Source organism: Bubalus bubalis, chromosome 17, assembly GCF_019923935.1.
Source record: "Bubalus bubalis isolate 160015118507 breed Murrah chromosome 17, NDDB_SH_1, whole genome shotgun sequence".
Classification (NCBI taxonomy): Eukaryota; Metazoa; Chordata; class Mammalia; order Artiodactyla; family Bovidae; genus Bubalus; species Bubalus bubalis.
In genome coordinates, this window is record NC_059173.1 from 64,824,557 (window position 1) to 64,847,777 (window position 23,221).

Genomic DNA, 23,221 nt, shown 5'->3' on the forward strand with positions numbered 1-23,221 from the left:
TTAACTTCATTCTCCACAATTTATACTCTGGGCTCAACTCTGGAAAACATTATTTTTTTTTTCCAGTTTGCTTTTTCCTGTCTGGCAGTGTTCCTCCGCAATATTTGTTATTGCTATGAGGTGGAGGTTCACTCCTCCTAAATAAATCACACCATATAAATACCTGCTGTTCTTTTTGGTAAATTATTTTCTGATAATCTCATAAGTGTTCCTCAAGCTTTATTTTTTGTTTCCTTTAATACCAGTCCACCTCTCCACACACTAATATCAAATATTACCACAAGCACTAGAATATCCTTTTTTTGACAGAACAAATTTTCTAGTTAATGTTTTATTTGACAGCTGTGCTACAAATAAAAAAAAAAAATTCAAGCTCAGGACTCTGCACACTGAATCTAAAGTGTGGCCTGAAAATAATTCCTACTGCCGAGGGAAGGTTTTATTGTTGCCTCTGCTGCTCTGGTTGTGTCTTGAAAACATGATTTATGTTTAAAGAATTTCCTGCTACAACCATGTTTCTCTCTACCCCCACCTCCCCACCCCGCCAAATCTAATAAGAGAAGGATTTTTTTTTGGCTTACGTGCCAAAATATAATTGAATTCAACACCTGTGATAGCTCTGCCATTATATATTATTGATCATACAATTTTTCTGCTAAACTTCTCTGCTAAACTTAGGAGAAAACATTTAATATTCCTATCATCATGAAGACACTAACACATTTAAAATTTAAATAATTTTAAATAAAATTTGCATCAGAGTTTGTATACAAGATATTAAGAAAGGTATTAGATTTATCATATGAGAGTTTTTTCAAAGCTTTCCTGGAAAGTATAAATATTTTTGGTATACGTGTTCGGTCCCACTGAAATGAAGTTTAAAATGAGACTTCTTTCTTATCAAAGTGTTTTATACATACACGCACTTGTGCACATTTTAAAAAACAATAAAGTAGAAGGCTTTTGGAAAGAGAGAAAGGAATGCCATCTAGTTTATTAAGTCTGAAGTAACATGGCAGACATTCTAGGAACCTAGATTTTAAATGGGTAACACTTGTGTGAGATAAAATGGACTAATCACAAAGATGCCACATCTGAGGTCAGAAGACCTCCAATGCCCAGGTCTAGCACCATGACCTATGCAAATTTCAACAAGTTACTTAACTTTTTCAAACCTTGGTTTCATCATCGAAAAAATGGGCCTATGGACACCTATTTGATTTCCTAAGATTACTGTGGGGCTGACACAATATCATGTATGAGAAAGAAGATATTTTATAAATTCTAGAGAACTGTGCAACTATAAAAATTATTTTATTATGAGTATTATACAAAAGTGAGGTTAGCTTTGGAGGTGGTGGTTTAGTTGCTAAGTCGTGTCCGACTCTTGCAACCCCATGGCCTGTAGCCCACCAGGACATGGGATTCTCTAAGCAAGAATACTGGAGTGGGTTGCCATTTCCTTCTCCAGGAGATCTTCCTGACCCAGGAATCGAACCCAGGTCTCTTGCATTGCAGGCAGATTCTTTACCAACTGAGCTACAAGGGAAGCCTCAAGGTTAGCTTTTACTTTACAAAGGTTAAAAAGGTTAGCTTTAATTTACAAATATCAATATTCAGTGTCTTTAAAATGATATGAAATGTCAACAAACTCAGCAAGGCTCAAATGTTAAAACCAAAGATTGACATAATATATGATCCCATTTGAGGACATTCCAGAAAAGGCACAATTATAGAGATGAAGAGTATGTCAGCAATTCTGAAGAGGCTGAGGTGAGGGAAGGAGCTGACTACGAAGGGGCACCCCAAGGGGTTTCTGGGGATTTTCTGCTGCTCTGCATCTTAACTGTGGGGGTGGTTGCATAACTGGATACAATGCCCTGAGACTAATGGAACTAAAAACCAAAATAAGGAATTTTACTGTATGCAAATTGAAAGATAATTTTCAATGTATAAAAAACAATATGAATCTAAAAGAATGTTTAAGAAAACCCTGTGATAGGATGTAACAATTTTAATCTGAAAGTTTGTGAAGAAGGGAGCATAGTTTGAGGTCAAATAACACTAAGGTTGTCATTACTGTAATAGTGAAAGAAAAGGTTAAAATTTAAACCTGAATATTAAGCCAGAGAAGATTATAATAATAAATAATTTTAGGACAACTTGTCAATCTCCAATGCGTTTTTAAAGAGTTCCAGAGGAGTTTTAGGTTCAATAGTAATGAACATCATAGACCTAAACATCTAGTAAAAGCCCAAGTAATCAGGAAGACCTGAATGATGTCTTCTTTCTGAACCTACCTCCAGAATAAAGAAGTAAATTATAAAAATATTAGGTCATTGATTCCCTGAAATAAAAATTAAACGAGATCATGTCTAACTTCTAGGGTTTATTCTATACACAGTACATATTCAACTATATTTCCCTACTCTCTCATTGTTAGGTTATAATACAATCATCGAAATGTAGCTAGGACAAACTCCCTGAATACCCAAGAATTAATTTGTTAATATACTATACTTACTAAAGTAGGAGTATGGACTCATACATTGTATAGAGATGACTAACATGACTGAAAGAGGATTTGCTGTAAAACAGTTAATTAATTAGAAATTTCAATTTAAAAAATTTCCTCCCCCCAGAACCTTAAATCAATATAATTATTTGTAGATCCTTGTTTTAGTTGAACTATCTACCTCCATGGTATTTAAGTTCTAATGCATTACTATCTAATTTTAATTATTTTAAATATACAACTACATATTCAGTGTAAGTTTATGTCATCCTCTACCAGTTTCCAAAATACTTTAAAGAGACTCCATTAAATTTTTGAATGTTCATAATTGCCTATATGCAAAAATATATAACCATTCATTGGACTGGATATCCTATAATAATAGTGATTTGAGTTTGGTTAGTCCCTTAGGGAGCTGCATGCAAATGAATAAGGAATCAGCTACCTTTCTTCACCATGGTGTAGTTTTCAGCAAGATTCAGTGGAACTGGGTGGAGGCAAGATAGCCACTCACAGGAAACACACTTAGAATTTCCAGGGAAAAAAATAACCTTTAAATAATATTGAAGTGGGAAAGTACACCTGTAAGTATGTGCACTTGCCATATGATTATGCATGGACATGTACATATGGCATTTACATCAAGATATGCTTTCAAAATAAATCATTCACTTGTAAGTGTGAAGCTTGGGAGACAAACCTATCAAAACCTCCCCTTTAAAAACATTCTGAAGTTAACTTATTAATGGATAATAGAGTAGATTATTACTTGAAGGGGAAAACTATATTTTACACCTTTTAGAATACTGTAACTTTTACAGGGGAGATGAGAAAGCCTTTTCAGCCTCTTACAGCCACTTGTTGTAAACTTGAGTTCACTGATAAAGAAATGATGAGGTTACCTGTGTCCGTAGAATAGACGCGGAAACTCTTATCCCAGAAGCCACAGAGGAGGATGTAGCGGTTGTCCGACGTGATGACAAAACACTGGGAATGGACTTGAATGCTTTGGTCTAAGAGGTCAGTGATCTGCCTCCTGTGCATTCCTGTATTGCTGGCTATGAGAACAGAGGGGGGAAAAAAAGCCTATAAATCCACATGCGCAAAGAAATCCCGTAATTTGTCATGCTGGGGGCTGGGGCCAAGGGAGGAGAGACAACACATTCCAGGATAAAAACATTTGATCTTTAATTTTAAATACAATAATATTTGAAAAACCACAGGAAAACACAATCCGATTGTTGGAAGAAGGAGGGTAGCCAACTTCAACAGCTCGGTAAGAAATTCTGCCTAGAGGAAAGAAACAATAATACACTACAATTTTAAAATAAGTAGTATACAATTCTCAGAACATGCTATCTAGCTCTTGGGCAGGACCAAACTAGATTAGAATCTCCAGATTGCATCACAGTTAGGTTTGTGTTTCTGACAATCTCATTACATCTATTGTCATGAGAACGGATTCATGTTGCGACAATCTATTACCTCTAACTTTTTGTCACAAGGAAGAGATATTAGAATTTAAATGTCATATATTTGAAATATTGGAGCATCTTGTACTAGTTTGACTTTAACAGGCCTTTAATTTGACCAGATGTGAACTCCCATTTCCCCCGTTCACAGCCGCACTTGCATGCAAGGAAAGGGTAGGATGACTATTTATGAAGGATTCTTGTAATTGAAAAAGTCAAAGCACAGCACACTGCAACTTTCTTGCTACTTCTGTAAACAATAAAACAAGACAGTCTGGCAGTATGTTTTCAGAGTGCTGCAGAGCACCTGAGACGGGGTCTGTCACAAGGCATAAGGTCCGACACAGCCCGACACCACATGCATGTGAAGAGTAGTAGTCCTCTAGAAACACACTATCAGCCATCTCATTATCAGCAAAGGAATTTTCACGGAGGTGCCTTCTTTGGCATTATGAAGCCAACCGAATAGAAAGCTCTGCTGTTCGTGATCTAGGAGTTATTTCATTATCAGCTTTCTGACACAAATTATAGTTCTTATACTGCTAAAAAAAAAAAAAACTTGATAATACCAGAAATCAGCACAAAATAAATGTCTACATCTAATTATTATGTTCTTTGCATCATAGCTTTCAGTTTTTATTGGAAAAAATATTATAGATGCATTATTGATAAAAATTAAAAATAGAAATATATCTATGTTATATTCATTGTAGGTAATAAGTTAAGATGGCCAATTCAATAGAAGGCTCAGAAAGTAATATGGAAGAAAAAAAGTGTTCAAAATACTTTCCAGTCCTCTGCTGGGATACAGAGGGATAAAATACCCCTTGCCCTCATGGCATACAGAACATCGCAAATGTATTCATGTGAAATACTGCCAAGTTCTGCTAATATCTGACTGTACAACCTAACCATGTAAGATTATTAGATAACTGTTTGATAATGGGCTTCGGATACTTTGGGGGAGATTAATGGCCTAGAAAGTGGTAGCAGTAGTAGAAAGGGTAGTCCTCTAGTCAGGAATCACGTGCCCGCTCCTTCCACACAAAGGGAAGCTCCTGGCAGGTGAAAGGGCTTTTGTGTACCATATTGTATCATGGAGAGACATTAGCCTCTCACTGCAGTGAACCTGTGTGATACAGTTACATCTTTTAATTTCCAGAAACCTAGCAATTTAAAACAAGATATATGGTATTTTCTATACTGGTTACTACAGTTCTTCATTCCACATGAAAATTATAAAAATACGGCATTTTTGTTAGTGTTTATATGACTTTCGCTTATACGATATATAAACTTTCACTGGTCTTTTTGGCATTATTTCCTGAGTGAAGTCGCTCAGTCGTGTCCAACTCTTAGTGACCCCATGGACTGTAGCCTACCAGGTTCCTCCATCCATGGGATTTTCCAGGCAAGAATACTGGAATGGGGTGCCATTGCCTTCTCCAGGGGATCTTCCCGACTGGGAGGATCTAATTTGACAGACCTGGCCATGTATAGAATTTTGAACTGAATGACCACAAACTCGTCATGGGTAAAGGCTGATGCCCCTTCAGCATTCAGATGAACTATTTTCCAAATAAGTGATTACTTATAATTTAACACTGCAACCCCTAATCCATCCATCCGTCCATCCATCCATTTAGTCTATATAACCTACCCTACAACTGCCTTTTCTTTATCTTACTGTTTTGTCTAGCAAACCTCACAAGATTCAGTACTGAAAGTATTTTTATTTGATGAAAATTAGGCATATTTGTCTAGATAAGCAGTCTACAAACTGGAGCATGTATACCCTTGGGGGGGGGGGGGCGGGGGAGGGGGGTTGGCATAAGATTTCCCAAGGGATACACAGGCACAGATGGTTTTAAGGGAATCAATTTCTGGTTCCGCAACTTTCATGAGTTCTCTAGCTTGAAACAGATTTGCCTGAGAACTCTCCTGTGAGTTTTCCTTTCTTACCTCCCTTTTTGCTCGCTCTTCTTCCACTAGATAGAATCTTACTATGGTGCTTTACTCCAGGGTACAAAAATCTCTTGAGAGCCAAATAAAGAGACAATTCAAACTATTGATGTGATGCTAGAAAGTGAATGCCTAGGTATCATCACATCATTCTGCAGGGCAGGTGGTTTCCAATTCACTGCTTTCAATGAATGGAAGGAGGATCTAATCACGCTGTCAATTGATAGATCATTAAAAATAAGTTTCAGTGATGGATTGTTAAAATGATTATTTAATGATAGACCGTAAAAGTAATCCTTAATAATATATCACTCTATGAATTTTGTCCCATAACTCGGAAAGAGTTTGAAGATTTGAATAACACTGCTAAAACAAAACTCTCTCCTTTCCCATCTATCTTCTCATGTTAGTAACACTCCTGAGAGCATCCATCTATAAAAAACAAAAAATTAGGGTAGAACTGGTGACAAATTCTGTCTCTTTCAGCAACAAATAATGTTTATCCATGAATACATGAACTACTTAGGGAGGCACTCCCATTCATTAAAGCTGTATTTCCTATTTTCAATAAATATGTATTGTGTATGTTTAATAGTACTAAAATTTATAATTTATAATTTTAATAAATATGTATTGATATTTTTAATAACTCAATGAGGAATAATTTTTTAAAGCTGGGCCTTAAGGTCACAGAAAATCTCAACATTTATATTTACATACATATTTTTATTGCTGAAAACTGTTTAATGGGGTAATCAATTTTCTACAGTTAAAATAAAATTGTGTAGGGAAAGCAGAATGAAAGTACAAATTCAAGATGAGAAAAACGTTCAAATGGTAAAGATTTCTTCCAATGAATTTTTTAAAAACAGAAAAGGTTGACTATCAAGTGACTTTGATATTTAGTGTCTGCTGGATGTATTTAAAATTTTACACACTATGCCAAAAATCATAACCTTTGCAACTATTTAAACTTGTGATGATATCACATTAAAATTTTTTTAGACGTCAACTTAAAAATGTGTGAGAAGATGCATGGTTTTAAACAACTACTTCAGGAGACGTGGGAACAGTCTGATGACCAATGGTCAGCAGGGAAGACTATGGCCTGAAGGCAAAATCTGGCTTGTGCCTGGGTTTGCATATGAAGTTTCATTGGAGCACAGCAGTGCTCGCTTGTTTATATATCATCCGTGGCTGCTTTTGTGCTATAACAGCAGAGTTATGTAGTTGTGTCTGAGACCTTATGGCCCACAAAACCTAAAATGTTGACTATCTCGCCCCTTTCCCCCATGCCTTCGCAACAGGGTTACCATTTCTGAATTTATTTAGACTTTATACTATACGATATTCATTGTCAAGTTTTAAGACAAACAATGATTCTGTACTTCAGAAACCAGGCTCTAAGTGGCACAACAAATGGGTTTTATTATTTTCCTGACTCTTAGAACTTTACCCAAGTGGGCATTTAATTTAAAAAAATATATATATGGCAAATCGTATCTACTCAAAGCAAAACAAGATTCAGGAACCAGGGTACTGGTTATTTTTCATACAGACACTTAATTCTTAGATTTATGCTTATATTTGGGAAAATGATAAAAGACAGTTTAGAGCTTAAGGTTATTTTAGTTCATCTTGATAACTCATCTGCAAATGGTGGCCATTTAACTCTCCACTGAAACAATGGTGTTAGAGAACAACAACAAAAAAGTGACATACGCACAAGGAACACCTTGAATTTTTTAAAATAATAAATCCGCTTATTGTTATGGTTTATCTAAAAACTTAAAAATACTTTAAAATACTAACAAGTTCATTTGTGCTGGGGAAATATGACAAAATTATAAGGCAGACACAAACATCCATGCTAGCAGCATACCCCTACAGCTGGGCAATTAGGTTTTTTATTCTAAAAGTTATTGAACGGCATCTTCAATACCAAGGTGTACCATTCTTAGTGGAATCACAGTTGAAATCCCCATATAGGCTGGAAAATGCTAAACTAGAGATTTCCACTAACCTACTCAAAAAGCACAGCAGCAATTAAATATTCTAAGTCGTCTGCCGCAGATGCTCATTTCATCCCAATGGCTCTTTCCGGTCTCCTTGTACTTTTTTTTTCTCCCTGAACAAATTTAACCTCCAATGGCAATTTATTGGGCTGCAGGACCCTAGGAAAATGAATACAAATATCTTAACACTGCCATTGGCTGGGCGATATATTTCAACTTTGAAACTGCTCTGCAATTGCACATTAATCCCCTCAGACTGAAAGGAGGGTCCAGGAAGAAAGGATTGATCTCCTTTAATGATGAAACCCTGGCACTACAGTTTTATTTTTCTCAACACAGAGCTGCTAAGAACCCACTGTTATTATGAAAATTTCCCTAGCAAAGGAGCTCCATCACATTACTGGTGCACCAATTCATCATAACGTGCCTCGCTCCTGCTCATCAACAAGTCTGAGTGATGAAAAGATCCAATATTATCCTGACAGTACTTCATGCGCATTCTCAATCACACATTATTACAGCATCCATATTAATTTTCGGTGACACGCGTCCTAGGCCTGTTCAAATTAGGCAAACCAACGAGGGGGAGTTGATGAAATACCAGCATAGCCACAGCTCATTGCATTCCAATTTGCATGCAAATGGTTTATCAGGAAAATTCCATTCCCAGCAACCAGCAAGTGAAAAACAACGGTAATCTACACTTCAGGGCCAGCACACAGAGCTTAATGAATCGCAGAGAGGGAAGCAAGTGACAGACCTATGAGAGGGTCGATTTCCACTGGCAGCTGGTATGGCTGGTCTTGTACAGCACCTTGATGAGCTGGAATTCACAAAAGATAAAAAAAAGAGAGAGAGAGAGAGCATTATTTTTCATATACTGAGCTACATAAAAATGCTTAAGTCAAATCTCATGTAGAATTGTTTCCAACCTCCAAATCTCTCAAGACAGTTTTGTGAAATTTAAACAAACAAACAAAAAATCCAGGTGCTTCTATGGCTACTTATTAAACATTTATTTTAGATTAGTGCTGTTGTGAACACGTGCCGTAGCAGTGGCGCCAGTCCTAGGCCATAAGCTATGGCAGATGCTTGACTGGCAACCTCTGATGCCGCAACAGAACAAAATTAAGTGGTAAAGAGTGCTGAAAACAAAATGTGACAACCATCTGCTGACTGTAGCAAATACTAGTTTTTTTGTTACTTCTTAAAAAGGCAGTTTTGAATGCTGCAGCACAAAGGATGCACAAAAACGTCAGTTTATGATGGAGAAAGGGAAAGCGCCAAGTCAAAGAACATTCAATGCTTCATCCATCACTTAAATCAATCAATTGAAAGTTGGAATAAAAATAAAGAAAGCTATCTGCAGATAAATGTTTTAGTTAAATGCATTTGGCTGAAATGTTTTCCTGAAGATTTGATTGCGGTTGGAAAAAAAACTTTTATTAATATTTAATATTTCCATGGTTTCCATTTTAAAATACTGAGAAGCAAATGAGTAACAAAAATCAATCCATACTAAGGACAGTTTGTTTAATTTTCAAAATGGTTTTAAGGATTCAGAGGTACCTATTTTGTGATGGAAAAGAGATTTTATAGGCTGCAGTCCCGTGAAAGGTAGAAGGGCTTTTGGTGGATAAGAAGTATTGTAGGAAGCAGGACCGACCACTGGCCACTTGTGCAACCTTGGGCAAATCAGAAGCCCCAGAATGAAGGGCTTAGAACAGACAATCTTTTCAGCTTTGTAATTCTGAGAGTTAAATTCTTGGTACTTTTCCAAAAGATTTTCCTCCAATGACTCAGCCATTCACTCTGGTCAATATCGGCCTTTTATAGACTCATAAGCATTTTAACTACTGCTTGGTTGGTGTTAGAGCTCTGCTTAATATCATCAGATTCTAAGATTAGGATGATATTAATATCATCAGATTTTAAGACATCTTTTTGACTGTCCTTGAGGGGCTGAAAATAAAAATGGGATATATTCCAATGTGTTCATTAGATTAATTTTAAAATCATTATGTCAGCATTCCCGCTGTTAGTAAATACCAACTTTTCAAGGACTTTTCAATGATCTTTTGGAAGATCACTAATATGATAAAACACCTGAATATCAGTAATACTGATAAAATACCTGAGTATAATATTAGCACTAAAAATTATAGTTGAGTATAAATACGATATTGAAGTAGATGAAAAACGAAAGCCTTAGGACTCCCTCTTTTGCTAAAGGTATTGTTTTTGCTGATTACAGCTCTGCCAGTAAAGAAATCACAGCACACATACAGGGACTCATCAGGGAAAACCTCAGCCTCTGATCTACCAACACAGCATTTACTCCAGCAACACCAGTGCCCATCAACGCTAATACCTTGAGAAGCTGTACCTATGTCTTTAGGAATCTGGGATCACAGAAACATTAAAACCAAACTGTCAGTGAAAGAGATTAGCAGGTAAGCTATTTTTGGTGATGCATCAAGTTCCAATTCTGCCACTGACTGCCTGTGTGACCTCTGGCCAGTTAAGTCTACTCAGTGCTTCAGGCTCCTGCTCTGTTAAATGAGTTAGGCTGAACCGCATGGAATCACCAACACCTGATGTCTTGACCTATTAAAATGGCAATCTTGTATGGTTCAACCTAAGTATAGAACCTACATCTTCAGGGTGTCGAGGGGATTCAGTGAGTTAACAGATGTGAAGCGATTAAAACAGTATTTAGAAGCTAGAAAATGCTCTATGAAGGTTAGGTGCCATTATTTTATTTTTTCTGGATGTTTCTCAAGGTCCCTTGAATGAGATGGAAGGATAAAGATGATTTTTTCTCTAAATCAGGACTCAAGACACTACATTGACAACAGCTAGCTGTCTTATGAATGAATTATGGGAATCAGAGAATATCAGAAAAGAATCAGAATCTAAACTAAAAAAAAAAAAAAGTGTAACCTGAATTTGATATTCACTGAAGAAAAACTGTTAGGAAGTTTTGACGTTTGTTTCAATCAAGGCACACGGACAGGTAAAGGTAGCAAAGCAGAGGATGAGAGGTCAGGTATGTTTATTACATACCTGAAATGAGGCACAGGTTTAATAAAATGTATACTTAACATTTTTAGGTGTAGGTGTACTGAGGATTGGGGATCACGTTGTAGAAAGAGAATTGCCTGAGCTTTTCCACATGTTATTATTCTTTGTATTATCTGGTGAGGAGTGGCTGTATCATACTATAAAGCCAGAGGACGGAGGCAAAAACCACCAGTGACGCAAGGCACAGACCGAAAGAAGGCTCAATGGGGAGGATTCAAGGCAAGGAGCTGGCAAACATATGCAGTCTTCTCTCCTCTTATCTTACAGAAAAGCGAGCCTGGGCTCAGAGCAGTTGGATGTACCATACGGGGTACTCCAGCAGGAGAAGGCTGCCCCTGAATCCCTTTACAGGTCTAGAGGACAGTGGAGAGCAGGGAGAAGAAGAGCTGACCAGCAGGCAGTAAGGGCAGCCAGCCTTCCAGGCAGGGCTTGCTTCAAAGGGGAGTGTCAGGAGCTCAGTCATCACAGGGAGGGAGGGAGCCTGATACCTGAGTGTCAGCCTAGCAGCTCTCTGGTGGAGCGGGCTCAGCTCCTGCTCACTGCCAGGCTAGACGAAAGCCAGGAATGCAGAGAGCTTGGGGCTCCCCAGCCGCTGAAAAGGTTTGCCTCTCCTCACACTCTGTTTAAACTGAACGAGCTCCCGGAGCTGCCACAGCAGCCACCCAGGATGAGCGTGGCCGGGAGGGGCCTGGGGCCACACACTGGTGCTTACGCCAGGCTCTAAGGCAACGGCGCCCAGCGTGGCCGGGAGGGGCCTGGGGCCACACACTGGTGCTTACGCCAGGCTCTAAGGCAACGGCGCCCAGCGTGGCCGGGAGGGGCCTGGGGCCACACACTGGTGCTTACGCCAGGCTCTAAGGTAACGGCGCCCAGCGCAGGAAGATGATCCTCCGTGTGCCTGACGGAACACACTACCAGCGTCTTTTTCTTCTAATGAGTGGCATTTAGAGAAACAACAGCAAATAAATCAAATTCATTAATCAAATTATCATCTTTAGTCCCAAAATATATGTCATCTGCACACACATTTACCTCTGCAAGATAAGTTCACTTGAAGAAAAGAGAATAAAAGGACCTAGTAATAGAGACATTATATGTATCTCAATTTTAACTTTCTCTACCATTTATGAAATCTATTCTCTAATCAAATATTATCATTCATTTCTAATGGCCAGGAAAACGGCTATATTTAAGAAATTCTGACACCAACCATGGATTTTTCATGAAGGGTACCAGATTACCTTATTGACCATAGTTAGTTAGTGCATCTAGTTTTTATTTGAACATCAATTCAGTTCTGTTCCATTCTAAACATTCTAGGATTTAATGTGGCTCGAGACCCTTGTTCAAGAACTCATAAATGTGCAAGCATTCCAGGTATTATAATGGGTGGTGCTTTATGTACACTTTTTAATAACAAGTTAACAGACTATTAAAGGCTATCCTTTCAAATTTCCTACCTAAAACAATGGCTTGGGGATAAAAACCCTATAATCTTCAGGACTTTGAAAGATTTTCCTTCTTTAAAAAGAGAATTTCTAACCAGTGGCCACAAGGAACAGTGCTAAATCCAGATCCCAACATTCCTGTTCTAATGAGAGGCAATAAATCACAGAGGAGTGATCATAAAATGTGAGTCAGAAAACTTGGGTTCAAACCTGGCGCTGCCACTGAGTGGCCCATATGTGATACTGAACAAGGCAGGCTCCCCAGCGTTCTGCATCTTCAGGGGTAGAATGTGGGCCTGGACAAGACCAACTCTCATGTCTCTTCAAGTAGTGATGGTGTATGATTCTAATGGTTATTTCAGTATCTTGCCCTTCAGTTCAGTTCAGTTCAGTTGCTCAGCTGTGTCTGACTCTTTGCGACCCCATGAATTGCAGCACGCCATGCCACCCTGTCCATCACCAAACTCCCGGAGTTCACCCAAACTCATGTCCATCAAGTCGGTGATGCCATCCAGCAATCTCATCCTCTGTCATCCCCTTCTCCTCCTGCCCCTAATCCCTCCCAGCATCAGAGTCTTTTCCAATGAGTCAACTCTTTGCATGAGGTGGCCAAAGTACTGCAGTTTCAGCTTTAGCATTAGTCCTTCCAAAGAACACCTGGGACTGATCTTGCCCTTAGTCACCCTAATTCTTCAGCACTTAATGAAAGAACAGGATATACTTAAGGGTTTGTAGTATTTTGGCTGTGTAATTTACCTGTTCTTTTTTCTATCACCCACAACAAATAGTTCCATGCCCTGCATAAAAAGGCACATGGTAGACAATGAGAAGTGTATATGGAGCAAATGAATACGTGGGAAAAAAAGGAACATCTGATAAATCAATAAAGGTTATTTATGGACATGACATAGAATATTATTATATGATAATATTTATCTCCAAGGAGTAAAGACAAATCACTAGATGCCAAAGAACAGTTCGTGTTTTAACTTTTGTATTAATATTACATGCTTCAGAGGGACTTCTTTACACCTTTCCAAGTATTCAACATTTTGATTCAGACTAATATGTTTGAAAACTAAAAAGCTTAAATGTTGAGATATAATATATTTAGGTGGATATTTTAGGAGAAGGCAATGGCATCCCACTCCAGTATTCGCGCCTGGAAAATCCCATGGACGGAGGAGCCTGGTAGGCTGTAGTCCATGGGGTCGCTAAGAGTCAGATATGACTGAGCGACTTCACTTTCACCTTTCCTTTCATGCATTGGAGAAGGAAATGGCAACCCACTCCAGTGTTCTTGCCTGGAGAATCCCAGGGACTGGGGAGCCTGGTGGGCTGCCATCTATGGGGTCACACAGAGTCAGACACGACTGAAGCAACTTAGCAGCAGCAGCAGGAACAATGTATTTTGGATTCCTGGTGGCTCAGATGGTTAAGAATCTGCCTGCAATGTGGGAGACCTGGGTTTGATCCCTGGGTCAGGAAGGTGCCCTGGAGAAGGGAATGGCTACCAACTCGGTATTCTTGCATGGAGAATTTCATGGACAAGAGGAGTCTGGTAAGCTACAGTCCATGGGGTCACAAGGAGTCAGACACAACTGATTGACTAACACTTACAATATCTTTATACAGAGTTCAGCAGTTAGTATGCCTTAGAAGGGTATGTCTTCACTTACCTGGAAGGTTGTGCCACTTGTTCATGGCGAACAGCCGGTTAGCAGTTACCGTGATCACAGCAGGAGTCGCCAGCCCAGGCTGGGTGTTGGCTGCCACGTGAGTGACAGGGGAGTTGGAGGGGAACTTTAGAACCATGATAACATCCTGCTGAGCTTGGTCTGTGAACATCAATGGACTCTGCAGGAGGAGATACTGTTGAGTGGGCAAGACAAGATCCAAATATAGGAGAAGGAAAAGACAAGGAAAGACAGGAAAGAAAGAGGGTGTAGGAAAAGAAGAGGAAGACCATGTTAACCCAAGTTGCAAGTGAGACCACAGTGAGCAGAAAGGCTTAGAGAAACAGCAGTTAGGATTTGTTTGGTTTTCACATGTCATTAGTAGAATTTCTAGGTGACTGAAGTAAAATACATGAATGGTCGCTTTAAAAACCCATAAATTTTTATTAACTCTCTTCCCTTCCCCACCCCATTCCCAAGAAGAACTAAAAAGAGTGACTTGATTTAGATTCTAAATAGGCAAAGTATTGAGGATTGTGTTAAACCATTCCAACAGTTATTATGGATCAAGTACAAAAGAGAAAAAAATAAAAGAATGAGAACAGGCCATAGGCACAAAAGCCAGCCAAGGTAATTGCCAAAGGTTATCAAAAATTGTGTTGAGTCTTAGTATGAGGATTCTGACAACTAAATAAAGAGATAATTAATTAACAAATACATTTATAAACAACAGTTGTACAGCATGCATGTATTGTTACAGTAGAGAAATAATTTATGAACGTGATACACAAACTTAATTATAAAGGTGTTTCAAAGCAATGCATAATTAAGTGTACTTGTAGAAACAATATATTTATATAGTGTACCAAGTCATAAACACTGCCCTATTATAATGCGGATGCCGCTGCTTTGTGCTGTAGCTAAGGGTGAACAGAAAGACCTAGATGCCTCTCCTCCCAGTCGGCAAAGAAACTAAAGCTCAAGACTTTCGATTTCTCCTTTGAAAAGCAAAATATAACTGAAATGATACACAAAACACTGTTCTAACGGCTAGCAACATAATAAATCTGGAAGACTACTAAGGATTTAGAACATTCCTACAAACCATATGTCATAATCTGAGACATATACAACACCACAATGATTTACTGGCTTTATTTATACTTTGTGGTACTATGCTATCATACAGTAATTGCACTGTGCATTTTCAGCAATTCTCCACAGCCATGTCTATTTTCTAATAGCTGATGAGTATCATTCAGAATTGAAACACCTTGATGAAGTCCTTCTGCTTGCTCTCTTATTGCCATATTTCAAAACACCAGGTATATGTAAATGTGGACACATATATTTAACATGTATTCATTCAGAACTGCTAATAAAAAATTAAATACATTTGCATTTTTATTATCAGTCCTTTTAAAAAAGTTATTAAGAGTACTTAGAAAAACATATTGCACTAAGAATTCCTATTTGCACTCTTTGCATAAAGGTGTAAATAAAGGCAACTAATAAGCTACCCAGACACCCTTCTGAGCAAGTGGCTAAAAGCCAATCAATATTATGAGTTAATCCTCCCTGGATGCTCATTCAATTAAAGGTGTCAGTAATGCCTCATCTGATGTGGCCTCAATTAAATCCAACTATCTGATGGTGTGAAAACACAGGGGGATACAGCAACAGCAGCAAAAGCAGACAAACAGGCAGCCTTCGTGGGCCTGCTAATTACTACACCTGGCGTATATTATGGCTCCTGCACTCAACACAGCGCGAGGTGGCCTTCATTTCTGCTGCGCGTGTGTGCGTGTGTGCGTGTGTGTGTGTGCGTGTGTGTGTGTGTGTGTGCGTGTGTGTGTGTGTGTGTGTGTGCGCGCGCGTGCGTGCGTGCTGCAGTCATCACTGGTGGGGGAACTCATCCGAATAGTAGTGAAAGCAATACACATTTGGGTCTTTGAGTTTTAAAACCTCTGATATCAATAAGTAATCTTTGTTTTGCTAAGAACCCCTTACATGGTTTTAAGGATTTCTGTGAAATTGTGTAAAAATGAGAAACAATGAGCCAACCACAAACAAAATTTCCTATAAGCTAGCTTTGATGAAGTCTGGAGAAAAGGAAATGAATGTCATTTCAGAAAACCAAACTGTGTTTTCCAATTGTGTGGGTTTTTTTTAAAAAATAATATTTACCAAAGTCAATGTATAAACTCTGAGGAAGTCAGATGACAACATACATCATGAAGTCTCACTGAAAGGAAGCTGATACATATTTCTGAGCTTAACAGCTCATACTGTAAATACAATCAGGCTCAAATTGAATAATTCCAATGTTTATGCCCTTAAAAAAACACAGAAAAAATCTCTAACATACAGGAAGAATGTCTTGTGTACACAGTGCCTCTAGTGGGCCAACTCTTAGCCACAGGGCAAGGAAGAGCCCTCTTCCACAGAAAGCTGCAGACACCATATCCAGAGCCGTTCCTGCATCCTGAGAACATGCTGGCTCTCCGGTAGTTCCTGTGGATTTCAGCCTGATGAGAGCGCCTAATGGAGGCAAGGACCAAGAAACTCTCTGGGGAGTGCATCGCATCCGTAGCCAGTGAGTATGGAATGAGGGGCACTGGATGCAACAAAAAGCCAGCCCAGCATACTGGGTTCGCCCAGAGGGATGGTGGCAGCTGCTGATGAGGCAGGACCAGTCACGGGGGCAGAGAAAGAGACCCTCATCAACCCTGCGGGCCCCTGCCAGCCCCGTCTGACATAGAAGTGGGAAGCCACTATAGCTAGATTTCGTTCAGTTTTCCCAGATTACGTGTGCACTTGTTGACAACTCTGGTTTCTTTCTAACACACTTTTGTTTCCCACCCGCATATATGTAAGAGGGAAAAGCACAATTTGCACAGGTCTGAAAAAGAGTTCAGGTTTTCCATTCAGAGGATAAAGGATAATGGGAAAGATGGCCTCCCGTCCTCAAATGAGCGTGTGCCGCCCCAGGACAGGAAGGCTGATCTGCCCCAGTGAGCCAGTCATCCTTTGGTCACGGAGAGAGGCTTGGCAGTAGGAACTCCCTCTTGGCCCCAGTGACCAAGGCCGTGCAGTGACCCAGGTAGAAAGTCAATGGAGCAGAGGTGCTTCCATTAGCCAGCACTGCGGCAGCCTGCGTCTCATTGACAAGCTATTACTAAAACTAATTCCAATCCCCAAACATAAATCATTCTTACTATTTTTATGGCATTATCTTCCATTGTTCTTGCCAAATGTCTGCTTTCTGTGTAGTCTCTTCACTAAAAGCTACCCTTTACACTCTTTTAAATATGATTTCCCCTGCTTAAAAACACTGGGGGGAAAAGGTGACGCAAATAAATGTTTAAATGTCTGTAGTTTATGCTGCTGCTGCTGCTGCTAAGTCACTTCAGTCGTGTCTGACTCTGTGCAACCCCAGAGATGGCAGCCCACCAGGCTCCCCTGTCCCTGGGATTCTCCAGGCAAGAACACTGGAGTGGGTTGCCGGTTCCTTCTCCAATGCATGAAAGTGAAAAGTGAAAGGGAAGTCGCTCAGTCGTGTCCGACTCCTAGCGACCCCATGGACTACAGCCTACCAGGCTCCTCCATCCATGGGATTTTCCAGGCAAGAGTACTGGAGTGGGGTGCCATTGCCTTCTCCAGTCTGTAGTTTATAGTAATGGTCAATTCTTATCATTAGAGAAAGAAGGGGAAAAAAGACTTGGAAGAAGAAAGATGATGACAAAGATGGGAAAAGGGGAAAAAACACAAAGAAGAAGGAAAGACGGGAAGAGACAGAGAGTCAGAGGCAGAGAGGACCACATCTGTATGCAGGTCCCTGCTGGCTGCCGCTCTCCTTCCCAGCATCCAGCGAAATCCTACCATTCTAAGCCCCAACATGGAATTAGAACCTATTCTCAATTATTCATCGTATTTATGGAAACAGACTCTATGTCCCCATTCTTACTTTAAAACAGTAATGAGCAACCTGTTTTATTGATAGACAATTCAAGAAAAAATAAAACACCAACAGCCTACACTTAAAATATTCTTACCATGCCATGCAGTGTGTTTCTATGCTGAATTTGTTCTATCATGAATGAATTTCCCCCTGAAATTTCAAGAAACATGAAGGAGGAATAGCCACAGATTTTGCAGGTCTAGTCTATTTCCCTGGAGAAGGCAATGGCCACCCACTCCAGGACTCTTGCCTGGAAAATCCCATGGACGGAGGAGCCTGGTAGGCTGCAGTCCACGGGGTCGCAAAGAGTCGGACAGGACTGAGCGACTTCACTTTGACTTTTCACTTTCATGCATTGGAGAAGGAAATGGCAACCCACTCCAGTGTTCTTGCCTGGAGAATCCCAGGGATGGGGGAGCCTGGTGGGCTGCCGTCTATGGGGTCGCACAGTCGGACGCGACTGAAGCGACTTAGCAGCAGCAGCAGCAGCAGTCTATTTCCCTGCTTCTGATTCTAGGCGGGCCTCTGACTTGCTTTGGCCAACAGAAAGCAGCATAAATGATGCTGTGCAAGTTCAAAAGCACACTTAAAGAAGTCATGCAAAAGTGTTCTCCCGGAACACTGCGAGTGGGAGTGGCCTGGGCCAACTTCCTTGATGAAAAGACCACATGGAAAGAGCAGTCTCGCCTCTTAGCACCCGCCGCAGCAGTGCACGAGGGAGGCAAGGTGAACAAGAAGAGATGCCTACTATCCCTCAGAATCACACGAAAGAAAAATCACTGTTGTAGGCACTAAGCTTTGGGTATTTGGTATATCACACCATCATTTTTTTCCTCCAAGGTTCCTGACTCTCAGTAACATAGCCTACGTATTAGGATTACTTTCAAAATTCCCAAAGTGAAAACATTGGGATGTAAAGAATAAATACAACAGGAAAATTAATCTAGGCACTCATAGGATCAAAGCAGAAAATGTATCCACCCCCTACCCTAGAATGAGGATATAAGACAGTAATGAAACTTTTAATTCTGCAACACAGAACATGATGCCCTGATGAAATACTGGAGCGCTGGAGCAATGTCTGCCCTCCTTAAGAGTCCAGGAGAACAGGGAGTATTTGCTGGCTGTTATTAGGTTTACAAACAGTACATTAGAAGAACAGGCCAAGGTGTGGTGGAGAAGCTCAAGTACAACGGAATACTGTTAAGAATGTCAAGCAGGGTCTCAAAGAGACGTGAGAAATGAGGACAGAGCAGGCTGCACTTACCGCTTGCATGGCAGAACCTCTGGGAGGGTGGGGCTCTATGAGCAGCTGAGACGGCGTCTGCCCAAAACTTCGGATTTGAGCTTCCACAGCCTGAAAAAGGCACGGGCAAGTTTGAGGGTTAAGAGGTGCTAATTACAGGCAAAAGAACCACAAGTGTCACCTGGAAATGTCAGCTCTTACTTCTGGCTTGTTTCACACTGGAAATCACCCGTGCTTCCACAGTGGGGCTGAGCACCTGGCCGGGCAATGAGGCTGAGGCCGCTCTGCAGGGCCAGGGCAGCTGTGCCTCCTAAACCCTGCAGGACTTTCTCATCTTGCGCCATGATGGGAAACAGAAACCAGCTCTTACAAACAGAAATTGTCCTTTTCGGCTTCATCTCTATTTTCTTGCATTTTTTCCCCCTGCTTGCATCATCCCTGTTGACTTAAGGCTAATCTTTTACAGGTACAGAGAAAACCAAGCACTGCTTTGATTCTAGGCCCAATCTCACCCTGGGAAGTAGAAGAAAGAAACACAGCACCTGTGAAAATCGCCTGATGCTCTTTTGCCATGGGAAGAGCATTATTGTTGACAGTCTCTTTGAACCTAGGTGGCTGAACAGCAAAGTAAAAGCCATATGTTGCATCCAAGCAATAGCCCAGGACCACGTGCGTGTGCTCTTTTTGGAAGACGTGTGCCTAAGCCCTTTGTTGTGAGCCCCTCACTCTTCCTGTCCACCCAGCCCAGGTGCTCACTTCCCAACCTCATCACAGAAAACTCTGAAATGCCAGACGTGGTCGCTGTCTGTAATAATTTTCTTTCTTTACTTGTTTATGCCTGTCTCCTCCCACTAAAACAAGATCCGAGAGAGCGAGGACCTTATCTATTTTCTTCACTTTTAGATCTTTAAAATTGGGTGAATGAATAAATGCCACAGTATGTGTGAGGGGAGAGAAGGAAGCAGAAACATATAAAGGTGACTTCAACACCCCCACAGCAGTATTTTTAACTTCTCGGCTAAAAGGAGGAAGAAAATCTCTTTCTAAGGGGATATATGTTTGTCATGCTATTTTTTAATCCCTAATAAAACAGGTATTTCAATTTTTATATGCTCTGCAGAACTGCAGGTGATTAATAAATTATCAACAGGGAAATAAAATTATGCAGCATTAACTTCCTTTTTTTATTTGATGAGGATACCATTCGTAGTCCTTTACAACCATCTTTTAAGAAACAATGATAGCAATTCACCCATTTATGTATTCAATCGTAATCATCAAGGATGTAAACAGTATATGAAGTATCAGTGTTTCTGCCCTTGAAGAAACTATTCCTAATATAGAAAGCAGAACATGTACTTGGATGATTGAATAACAGTCTGATGCAGTTAGCTCAATAAATTCAAGGAATGCACTATGACCGGCTTAGGCAGAAAGGACTGCAAAGGCCTCTGTGAAAGCTGAGCGGCACGGGAAAAGCACCATGGGCTCTGCAGGCACAGACCACGTGCCAGCGCTGCCTGCACACCGTTCACAAGCTATGTGACCCAGGCGAGTCATTCAACCTCAGCTTCAATTTTCTTCCTGTAACATATGGGTAATAACAATAAGATCAACCTCACAGTGTTATTCAGTTCAGTTCAGCTCAACTGTGTCCGACTCTTTGCGACCCCATGAACCGCAGCACGCCAGGCCTCCCTGTCCATCACCAACTCTCAGAGTCTACTCAAACCCATGTCCATTGCCATCCAACCATCTCATCCTCTGTCGTTCCCTTCTCCTCCCCTCTTCAATCTTTCCCAGCATCAGGGTCTTTTCAAATGAGTCAGCTTTCCGCATCAGGTGGCCAAAGTATTGGAGCTTCAGCTTCAACATCAGTCCTTCCAATAAACACCCAGGACTGATCTCCTTTAGGATGGACTGGTTGGATCTCCTTGCAGTCCAAGGGACTCACAAGAATCCTCTCCAACACCACAGCTCAAAAGCATCAATTCTTCGGCGCTCAGCCTTCTTTATAGTCCAACTCTGACATCCACACATGACCACAGGAAAAACCATAGCCTTGACCAGACGGACCTTTGTTGGCAAAGTAATGTCTCTGCTTTTCAATATGCTATCTAGGTTGGTCATAACTTTCCTTCTAAGGAGTAAGCGTCTTTGAATTTCATGGCTGCAGTCACCATCTGCAGTGATTTTGATATTGAGGAGCAAATAGTATGTATGCAAAACAACACAGCAAAGTGCCTACTGGTACAGACTAGACTCTCAATATGCAGTCAGCCAATATTCATTGAGGGCTCCTAACAACAATAACCCTGGATTAGGAAATGGCAACCCACTCCAGTATTTCTGCCTGGAGAATCCGATGGACGGAGGAGCCTGGCTGGCTAGAGTTCGTGGGTTGCAAAGAGTCAGACACAACAGAGCACACACACATCAACAACAAATATTTATTTAGTAGTTACTATTTGCCAGATATTTTTCTACATGATTTTAGTATCTTGTTTCATTTAATCTTTAAACTGTATGATGTGAGTACTTTACTATATCTATTTACTGATAAAGAAAAATAATGCACAAAGAACTTAAATATCTTGTCCAAGGTCACACAGTAATTAAACAGCAGACTCAAATTTTGCATGTAAGCAGCCTGATTCAGGAGCTCATACTCTCAACCAGTAAGCTATTCTTCCTTATCTGTTAGGGACAATGCCATGGCCTAGGGATAAGACTGAGCACACAAAAAGCATGGGTTTACAACCCAATGAGTGAATTAATAAAGTAGCTCTAATATCAACATCATCATCGTCATTAAGTGTTTGCTTACACACAATTAGAGCAGCATGGCTTGGCAGGACATAAGGCTAAACCCAGACTTCAGAAACCAGAAAAGGAGTCACCAGGAAGTGAGGAGTAGGGTCACTTCAGAGCAGTATCTAAAACATTTTTTGATGGGGTGAAATCAATTCACGATCAACATCAAGGACAATCTAGAGAAAAAAAATATCACAAAAGGGCAACCTTTTGGTGGGCAGGCCTAAGGTAGTCACAGAGAAGGCGGTGGGAGCACAGCTCTTTTAAGATGCATGGATTCACAACTGGCTTAACATAAACCTTAACATGCTTTTAAAAACAGCGAAGCCAGTGTCCTTTCCCTTGACTGCCGCCTTCAGTGGTCCTGGCCCAACAGCCCACATACATTTCCCCTCATTTATTTTTTTATTTTTTTTATTTTTTAAATTTTTTTTAACTTTATTTTATTTTTAAACTTTACATAACTGTATTAGTTTTGCCAAATATCAAAATTAATCCGCCACAGGTATACATGTGTGGGGAACAGGCAGCTTACATACTTGGCCTATGGAGTTAACTGGTTAAGAGTGCTAATCTTGATTTTCCCATTTATTTGCTGTGTTTGAATAGGTTGCTTAATCTGTTTCCCCATTGATAAAATAGAAATATTAATAATACCTCACTTGGAGAATTATATGGAAAATTAGGTAATACTTATAAAATGTTTAGCACAATACCAAGCACATACAGGGCACTAAATAAAATGTTGTTGGGTTTGGGGCCTTAGCGTCATCCCCATTAAACATAGCTAAAACAGAAAAGGAAGAAATGCTTCAGGAGTTTACAATGAGAGTGGTGACGATAATGAGTACATTATTAAAAAAACCCAAAAACTGAAATCTGGCTTAGCATTTCAAAGTATACTACAGGGCTAAGTGCCCAGAGTTGGAGAGATCTCCTTGGAGATTCAGAGAGCAGTCCAAAACATAAGGAACTGGATACCTCAGTCCTTATGGAAGCCGTGTTATTTGCAAGAAAGGGATAAATAT

The 23,221-nt window shown here is 40.1% G+C and overlaps 1 protein-coding gene across 7 annotated transcripts in view; it reads right to left on the reverse strand.

Moving 5' to 3' along the window:
* Window positions 1-23,221, reverse strand: part of LRBA (LPS responsive beige-like anchor protein) — a 747,585-nt gene that overhangs the window by 34,810 nt on the left and 689,554 nt on the right. For 6 of the 7 annotated variants that reach the window (XM_025267094.3, XM_044930515.2, XM_025267092.3 and 3 more), the window contains 4 exons: window positions 19,401-19,490; window positions 14,176-14,368; window positions 8,725-8,787; window positions 3,418-3,573 (listed from right to left, as the gene is read on the reverse strand). In XM_025267094.3, coding sequence (XP_025122879.2) covers window positions 3,418-3,573; window positions 8,725-8,787; window positions 14,176-14,368; window positions 19,401-19,490 — 502 coding nt within the window. The remainder of the gene's footprint in view (window positions 1-3,417; window positions 3,574-8,724; window positions 8,788-14,175; window positions 14,369-19,400; window positions 19,491-23,221) is intronic. The other variant, XM_025267095.3, reaches the window with a different exon arrangement.